At 39.5% G+C, this 9,861-nt stretch overlaps 1 protein-coding gene across 1 annotated transcript; it reads right to left on the reverse strand.

The window, feature by feature from the left end:
- Positions 1–1,631: 1,631 nt before the first annotated feature.
- Positions 1,632–8,027, reverse strand: LOC137299735 (perilipin-2-like). Its single transcript, XM_067968674.1, has 6 exons — positions 8,014–8,027; positions 7,631–7,709; positions 4,589–4,826; positions 4,113–4,300; positions 3,305–3,445; positions 1,632–2,372 (listed from the first exon to the last, which is right to left on the reverse strand). The coding sequence occupies exons 2-6, from the start codon at positions 7,688–7,690 to the stop codon at positions 1,992–1,994; spliced, it is 1,008 nt and encodes a 335-aa protein (XP_067824775.1). The 5' UTR covers positions 7,691–7,709; positions 8,014–8,027; the 3' UTR covers positions 1,632–1,991.
- Positions 8,028–9,861: the final 1,834 nt, after the last annotated feature.

A 9,861-nucleotide genomic window follows, 5' to 3' on the forward strand; every position in this document is an offset into this window, starting at 1 on the left:
CTTTTTTTACACGTGAAGATTGTTACAGATGCTACCTTTCAAGGCCGAAAAGCTTGTGTTTCTCCGATCTTTCTTCATAATTTAGACTTCCAACACCAGGGATGAGCCTTGTAGCTCTTCTCTTCACTACCTCCAATGCTTGAATACCTCCCTTGGGCAACCAGTTCTATAATGTGGAACCATAGCCCGACCTGAATCAGTGCCTTCAGGAAAGGAGAAAAATGTACAAAGAATGAAAGACAAAAAGATAAAGCTACAAATGTATAAATCTGAAAAACAGAACATGTTGAATATATACAGCAGGTCAATCAGCATTTGTAAGGAGAAAAGACCAGGTTAATGGTGACCCTTTATCAAATTCTTCTGTGGAGAGTCTCCCTCTCAGTATATATATATTTTTAAAGTCTAAGCAGTTTCTTGAGAAATAGTTGCACATTTGGAACACTTGCCTCTAACAGTCCAGTTAAGTATCTCTGGTGCAATCTCAGACTGAAGTTTTGTTGCTAATTGCCAAGGTCAGGAGACAGAGTAGCTATGAGTTTGCTTGGATGTATGTGCAGTGTTTAGTGTCCAGGTGGCTCATTGTTCTTCTGGAAAGCTACGAAACCCAGTATCAACTCAAAGCAGATAACTTCATGATGGCTCTCACCATTTGATGTTAGTATGACCAAAAGTGCACTACCACTTTTGCATCAGATATACAACCAAAACTGCTTTGTATTGATGTGACACTACAAGTCCATCTTGAACAGAACCTTTAATAAAAGCAAAGCAGCAGTCACAGTTACAAGCCTCACCAAAAAAGGTAGCATCCTTGCTATCTCACTACATAATTAGACCTACATTTGTCTAATCTACCTTCCCTATCCTTCCCAGTAATAATCCTGACAATTTTCCTCTTCGCAGCAACCCATTTTTTAAACAGATGGTTGAGGCAGAGATTGGTGTTTTATGAAAATATTCAAGCCAATAAATAGAATTATGCTATGCATAATGCAGGGTTGAAGAGAAGGAAAATTGGATTGGCTTGAAACAAAGGTTAATCATCAGGGCTGCATCCTATCTCACCTTATTCAATACCATCAAGGCTCTGATGATTTGAGAAATCTAGATACCAAAAGGCATATTGAGAATGAACACAAGGTTATTCAAGGCTTGGAATATTCACTATTGCCAGCATCCTCATGGCAAATGTACAACCTGAAGAGGTTCACTAGTGATCTAAAGATTTATGGTTATTGCATTGACTATGCAATAAGCTTCTCAAATTATGAAACTAGTATTTGATTTACTTCAGTGAGGCTGGAAAAGTCAACATGTGGCAGTTGGTTGTTTTTGGAGCATCACTGCACTGGGATTAGTGGCAAGTGATCATTACTGAAGTGACATTCACTAATGGAAAAAGAATATTGAACCATGATTGCTGAAGACCTTGTAAAGGAATAGGCCCTAGTGTGGAGAAACTAAAGGGTGGTTTTGTATTGCAAGCATTAGAACATCGAGACTTACAGCAGCCTGGAAGCAGGAACAAGTTATTCAATCAGGGGGTTCTATATGAGGCAGATGGACTAGTCACTTTGCAAATTTAATGCTGCGACTATGTAGAGTCAGATTTAGACCACACACACCAATTCATTTTGTATGCATTTCGTTTATTACAATGACTGGAAAAAAAATGCACTACATGAGGTATCCAAGCCAGTATCTTCACATTACAGCAGTTGTAATTATAAAAGTGTAACTAATTCTTAACTGGATTTAAGACAGTCACGACTGGTCATATGGACAACAATGCTAAACTAGAAACAGTGACATTGTTAGTAAACATTATCTTAGCCAGATCAGTCCTACCAAGGCCAGCAGTCATTGCAAATATATCCATAGCTACCAATATAACCTAATCTACAGTTTGGAATCATGTGCTATGAGAAACACATGATACTAGGATGGATATTTGATCCAAAAATGTAAGATGGATGGAAAACCCTAATCTATTGATTTGCATCAATTCCAGGTTGCTTCACTTCCGTTGACATCTGAGGTGCCAGATGTTCAGTCAGCTGTGGGAGAAAGGGACCCACCAGCCAGTTAAGGGGAGTGTTGTGAAGCATATAGTCCATCACCCCATCCATTGCCTCACGGATCTTCAGCATTTGCTCTTTACTCCGTGCCAGGAATTGTGTAGACAGATCCTGGAACGAGCTGGCTGATGAAAAAGAGCTGTAGATTTCTTCAGCTAGTTTACACATATTCTGCACTTGATCTTTAATATGCTGAGGCAGACCATTAACATTTGAAGCCAGGGTCCGGCAGATTGTTTGTAGTTGGTCAGAGAAATTCCGAGTCAAAGCCAGTGATTGAGATTCAAGCTGCTGCAATAAAATAAATACATTAGTTTCCTGTCTAACCTATGGAGAAGGTGTTGCTCCATGAACATTAGTTCCATATTTGTAACTAATGTTCACATTTCATCCTGGTGTTATTTACCCATTTTGAATGTAGCACTCCAATGGAGCATACTTCAAAAGTAGTGGTAGTCATGCAGATCCTCTGGAGACACCAGTGTGGGGGGGGGAAAAAAAAAAAGTCAGCCTGTGAAAAACCAAGTCAACAAGGTGCTTAGCAAATTTCAGGGGAGATTTTCAGAGCCAGAGTGCATGAACCTGGGAAGAATGGATTTTAGGAATCATTGAGTGCCCCAAATTAGAGAATATCAGCAACATGTCAAGCCAAATAAATTGGCTCACATTAACCAACCCAAACTGGAGCAAAGATACAGATAGTGAATTAGCTCTAATTCAAAAGCAAGCCATCACTTCAGGATGTGAAATTAATTATTCTTTTAAATTACAATCACTGTTCTGGGTAAATGTGCAACAGCCAATTTGTATAAATCAGGACTACCAAAAAAGTTACTTTGACACCAAAACTCTGCTTTTGGGGAAAGGCCATGAGAGCTCATACAAAAACAGGCCTCTAATTCCTTATCTGAAGGATAGCACCAACAATGCAGCAAGTCTAGATTATGTTCTGAAGTGGGGCTTGAATCCAGCCTGTGTTTGTTGCAGGACAAATTACCTGCTGGAATAGGAGTGCTGAACCAGCTATCCTATTAGGATGGAATGGCCTGGGTAGAATCCCAGTCACAACCCTTCACAGGGTGGTAAAAAAACCAAATTGAATGGTTGCCCTTGAGCACCTTTTAGCTATTTAGGCATAAAGACCTCAGTGAGGTGGGGAGAGAGACAAAAAAAAAGTTAGAAGTTAATGGCGGAGTGCCATTATGGGATCCTCAAGTTCTTACTTCAGGTTTTTCTGACAGCTCCTCTTCTGCTTGACCATCTGGCTGCTGCTTTCTCCAGTCAAGCAAAATCTGTTTGAGACTTGCGTGAACATCTTTTACTTTGAGATGAGTTGATGCAGCTCCTTTCTTTGCCATTTCAATCTGGAAGCACATGAACACACATTTAATCAGGATAGTCGTACATTCATGTAATCGCAAGATTAAGGACAGATTATATTCAGCTTCAAAACAGGGTATGGTTTAGTGAACTCAGCACCCTCATTCAATGGGCGATAAACACTCCCAGAATCAAAGTCAACTACCAGTTGAATCTCTGAATACTTAGCCTTACCCTGGATTATTCTTTTGCTTCTGATAGAAAGTGGAAATTTGAACCACTAGAACAAGATCTTACAGTAGAGCAATCTTTCAGGCATGTGGAGTGTTATATGGGGGGGGGGGGGGGTGGGGGAAGGTAAAATTTAAGCTGTAGCATGCAAAGCAGACTTATTGGGGCAAAAAAGGATTGGGGTGCACAACCTTCATATTCTACAGAATATATAGAACATACAACACAGAAACAGGCCATTCAGCCAAACTGGTCTACATTCCATGTGAGCCACCTCACTCCAATCAGCATAACCTTCTATTCTTGTCTCACTCATGTTTAGCTGCCCCTTAATGCATAGATACAAATATCAAAAAGAAACAGGAATCACTTTGCTAGTGATGGCGAGCTGCACTGAAATCCTTTTATATCTTGAATGCAAGTAGCAAAAAGCACAGCTAATATAGCATCTACCTACAAAACAAGCCAGTTGTTCCTTACCAGATCTACAAGGTTGTGGAGACGAGCAAGAGCCTCCTGTGCATTCTGCTTGGATTGCTGCATCTTGACTATGGAATATTGGTATGCACGACTGCGAACCTTTGAAGATAAAGATCCCAAGCGTACATAATAACTCTGCTCTTGTACTGTTTCTGTGTCAGAGCCTTCAGTGGGAACAGCCACTTTAGCTGAAACAGAAAGTCAAGTCTTCAGGTTGACATTGGAGATAAGAGTTTGTTTTTAATGCAATGACTGTAGAAATGTCCCATTTCTCCCCCCACCCCAAGCTCAATGTAAAGCCAGCAGAACATGTTTGGTTAAGCAAAGCAGAACCCAAGCTGGACTGTTGAAAGCATAGCCAAGTTCCAAGCAAGATCTAATTTAATAGAAGCTCAATTAGATCACAGCCAAGGACAACTACAGTTATTTACAAAGACTGAAGAACCTGTAGTAAAGAGTTTCAAGTTTGTAGTTACCTAGCTCTTCCTTTGTCATGGGAAGATAGCGATCAACCAGCTCCTCAGATTTGAGGAGAGAAATATCCATACTAGTAGCCACCAGCTGACCCACAGCACTGGCACCTTCAACCACAACTGCTTTAGTTCTTTCCAGATGGTCTTTTACTGCAGTTGTTGCTGTTTCTACAACGCTGATTGCTGTATCTTTTACATCAGTCAACTTCGAGGTAACTACCCCCACTGTTTCAGCAAGAACCTGTAATACAATGGACGTGCTAGTCAATTTGATGATCAAACTGCACTTTAACAAATGTGTAGTTATTCTTTTGTGGAAGAGACATCATTTTTAATCCTAGCCAGTTGCTAAATTCTTTAAGTTTTTTTTTGGGGAAGGAAAGGGAGAGAAAGCCATGTAAATTAAACAAGGACAGTTTTCACCCAACATGTACAAAAGGTCATGGGTTTGAGCTGCAGTCCTAATCTGAGTTGAAATAAGAGTTATAGTACTGGAGTACTTGTGGTACTGGACTAGCAAGGGAGGAAAAAAAGGACCAAGTGGATAGCTTAGTCAGCACAGGCATGATGGGCCAAAGGACCTTGTAATTCTATTACTGGAATAGAGAATGATAACTATTCCAAAGCTACTGGTTTGCAGCCCCCCCCCCCCCCCCCCCACCACCACGAGCAATGGAACAGCATTTTCTCCCTTCAGGATTTTCATTAATCATATGACACTAACCTGGTCTGTGGCCTGAAGGATCAGAAGCTTCTCTGAGCCTCTGCAGACATGTTCACTAGCTCCAGCAATTGAATATAGAACATTGTCAAAAAAACTCAGGACAATGCAGCCATTCACTTATAGGACAGAATTGATATATTACATTACTTTGAGTATTAGACTGCTCCAGGACCAAGTGGCTATGGGAAGCAGCCTTCACTGGGACCAGAGACTAAATGCCCTTATGCTTTAGACTAACAAATCAACAGTAGGAAATCTTCAAACAAGATGGGTAAAATAAAGATATATAAAACAAAAAGTGCAAAGATAAGATGGATACTAAGGAGCTTTTTCCCTTCGTTATGGGATTAGAGTAGACAGGGCTGATGGCCGGCGCGGACACGATGGGCCGAAGGGCCTCTATCCGTGCTGTATGACTAGGACTCTATGAGAGCAGGACCACTCAGGGATGAAGGAGGGAGTCTAGTTGAAATATCAGAAATATAATTGGTTTTTAAGATGCTAGGTGGTGAGGACATAGTGTATGTGGAGGAAATGGAACAATTGTAGAAAAGGAGTTGGTTCAAAAAAGGAACCAAAGGTGGATAGGTTACCAGGCCAATAGCATGCATCAGACTGTTGAAAGTCAGAAGAGATAAAAGGCTCTAACCACAATCCTTGTCCAATAGCATAATTGGCATATTTAACAAGTGGTTAACAACACTTGTTTAAGAAAGGAGAAGAATAATAAACAAGGTAATGAATGACTAGTTACCCTAATAGCAGCTGTGGAAAAACAAATTTCCTTGAATTATGGAATTCAAGCATTTGGAAATGTATGGCTTAAATCAATGGCAACCAGCATGGACAAAGCCTTGAGCTATACGTGAGTAATTAAAGCTGTTCAGGAGATTTCAAGTTGGGTACAGAATGTTATGTCATCCAATACATTGGAAAAAAAAAAGTTATCACTGCTTCTCTTCCATTTACTTGTAGGTGAACCTCACCTACAGATATAGGGCAGGCAAATATATCATCATGCATAGTTAGTGCCACATCCAAAATGGGTCATAGAACAACTTGTTTCAAAAAAAAAGTGCATCAGTTGATTCCAAGGTATCAACCTTAGTTTGTTTAATTGTTTAGAAATATTGTTTAATCCATTCACTACTAAAGAAAACAATCAAAAATGGTTCCTCTTACTTTGAGGCTCTAGCTGGTTTGGCAGAGATGGTCAGCACACCCTGCTCTACCACAGCACAGACAGACCTCAGAGGGGGTAGCTCACCTTGGTGCTAATGTATGCAGTTGATACCTAGTCATAGGCAGAGCTCAAGAGGCAGGCTGGTCACCTTATCAAATCACATTCTGAAATAGGAGCCAAGTTATGGTTTCTCATTTTTTAATGACAGATAGCATCTGCCCACAACATCTCATGGCCCAAACATAACAGATCTGCTATTTATTAATAAATAGCAGTTTTTAAAACTACTTAAGTGTACAGCCAGTCAATAACATAACTGCATCTTCAGAACAATAGCCAACTATAAACATGTTGGGTGAAAACTGTCCTTGCTTAATTAGAATGCTTTCTACAAGTTTTTGAAGACAGCAAGGTGACCAAGAGGGAAGCAGTACCATTTTGAACTGCTTTCAGCAAATGAAAAAAGGCAAATTATAGTCTCTCCTCCCACAAGCTTTTGTTGAGTTTAAATACAGCATCTAGGTCAGATCCCACAAGTGACCTTAAAATATCAAGCTGATCTAGATTACAGTAATAAGTTAGCTACATGAGAAGCAAGTCATTAAATTCAAATAAAAAAAAGGAATTACTGCCATTAGGCACTAGATACCATCAGGCAATTGTTAGTGGATCCAAAGCATTCTATTTTAGATCCACACCAACTGGAATCAACTAGGATCTCAGGTGTTCATTAGTACTCCTACTATGTTGTACATAGTTAGCAGAGCACTTTTAGCCCTAGTCATCTCATGATAGCTATTTGTAGCCTTGCCTGATAAAGGAATTAGGCACCAATTATTGAATCACATTCTGACAAAAGACTTCAACTTGAAATATTAACTGTTTCTTTCTCCACAGATGCTGCCTCACTTGCTGAGCTTTTCTGTTATTATTGAAACAGTTGTTTTACTAATTGCTCTCTTTGAGCATCAGTCATTTTAAAAAGAAAAATAGATGCTATAAACTTGGTTTTCTTTTCCAAAATGACCTAAAAAAAAGTATCCAAATATCTAAAGTAGATAGACTAAATAGGCTAACAAATTTCACACCTTCAAAAACACATGTAACCATACTGTCCCAAAGGGGTGTAATCAAGTACCTGCTGGCTCACATTTTCTTGGTTCTCTGCAGTGTTGGAAACCTGGTCTGCTGATGCCATGATGAGCAAAAAAACTCTGCTTAGGAGGAGATTAAAACATTTATCTTTAGTTTAAGAGACACCAACACCTAACAATATAAAAAAGTCATACAATATCTAATAAGAAAGGTCCTCATGAGGGCAGAAACATAGCAGATACAAGTTACTTTTACAAACTAATTGAGTAATGTATATAATGTACAAGTCACAGGCAACTCCAATGCAGATCTGTTAAAAACAAATCCATGCCACATTGTTCCAGTAAAGCTTTAACAAGATTAAATTCATTACACAAGTGGCATATGACTGGCCATTACTTTGAACCAACACCTCTCCTTACTTACTACAAACTTGTCCTTCTCTGGTACACTCTTCTATCAGTGCCTGATGCATTGCATTTATATACCATCAGCTGGGACACTTGTTTTAAAACTGACAGCAAATCTAACCAATAGAAATTCACAAAATGAAACAACCTGCTGTCATCAACCAATTGAAGTCTTAGAGGCAGGGTTTTAATCACACTTCAATCACATACAGACCATTCCAATGAAAAGCAAGGTTAAAACATTACAAAGGGGGCGGGGAAAATTCAAAGGATTTTAAGGGGCATTTCAAGCAAGTGAAGTATTAAGGAGGAAATGGGTAATTAAAAATGAGAGGTAGAGATCTCCTGTGGGTAGAAGTTTTGTTCAGTGTGGTATTGAGCCATACAGTCTAGGAAGGTCCCAGGTTAAATTCCTATTCTGTACTGTTAGCTGATCTCAGCTGGAGTGCTAATAGGCTAGGGAAGGTGTCATGTTTTGAGATCATATGATCATTTTTCGACAGAAATGATTTGGAAGGAAGAATTATTTTAAATGCTGCATGCTAAAACATGATGCATTCATGCAGGATAAAAAAGGTCTGAGATGATAGTCATCTACGATGTTAATGAGTTAGTTTTGACATTGTCCATTCATGTACTGTAAATAATAAACAATTTGTTAGCATGTCTCAATAATCAATAAACACCTCACATCCATTGGGGAGTCATTGGCTCTGGGCACTCGGCAGGCAGTCTGACAGACCTTCATTATCTGGCTGTGAGCAGCAAGAGATAAAAAGGGAGAGAAAGACAGACAATAACAGAGGAAGATTTTTGAAGCAGAAAGCGATAAAGTAGTGAGGCCCAGAAAAAAGTTGCATAAAGGATATAATTCAGGGAAGTTAGAAATTAGTTTGTTTAAGTCAAGCAAGACTAAGGTTGTGGGTTCAAGCCCTGCTCCATAGACTTGAGCACAAAATCGAGTGCAGTACTGAGAGAGTTCTGCTCTGTCAGAGGTGCTGTCGTTCAGATGAGAAGTTAAACCACGACCCCATCTGCCGTCTCAGGTGAACGTAGAAGATCCCATGGCATTATTCCGATGAAGAGCAAGGGAGTTCTCCCTGGTGACCTGGCCAATATTCATCCCTCAACCAACATCACTAAAACAGATTATCTGGTGCACTTCCTACATTACAACAGTGACTACACTTTAAAATGTGGGGAAGCATAGAGTGTTCATTATTTTCATGTTATAATCTGAATACAAGTTTTACCAGTTGAACTAAGTCAATCTGCTCATAACCATTGCTCTGAATGTTCACTTGCTATGAAATGAAGCAGTTTAATGATTTGTATCAAGCCTCGTCTCACCAAATGATTGCTTGGTCTGCCTTTCGACAGATTGAAAAAGTACCTATGGGAAAGATACAAATATCCAGTTCAGGTGACAAGAAGACACAATTGCTAAAACCCCTGGTTATGCTATTGTGCAAGTAGATATAGGGTAGTGTGAGTCAACTCCCATAAAAATAACAGGGAAATCTTATGACGAACTATACAGTTAGTATCTTGACGAGAGCTAAGATTTTTTTACTCATCTCCGTGTAGAGGGAAGAGCACAAGATTGCCTTATAATAACTTCCTTCCTGTCTCTGTTTCCTTTTGAGCAACTGCTTGGTCTTATGAGATAGTTGAGATCAGGAAATTACTGTGTAGCAGAAACCTAGCTGTTCATGACACAATACGTTTGACATCTTTCAACTTCAACTTCCAGAAAATTATTTTTCTTCCTTTCTCTGTTTTCGGTGGTGTTGGCTTCTGGTAGAGAATTCCTTCCATAGGCAGATTCTCTAGGAGTTATCTCCTCCTGCATGGTTTACCACTG

The sequence above is a fragment of the Heptranchias perlo genome, chromosome 29 (assembly GCF_035084215.1).
Source record: "Heptranchias perlo isolate sHepPer1 chromosome 29, sHepPer1.hap1, whole genome shotgun sequence".
Classification (NCBI taxonomy): domain Eukaryota; kingdom Metazoa; phylum Chordata; class Chondrichthyes; order Hexanchiformes; family Hexanchidae; genus Heptranchias; species Heptranchias perlo.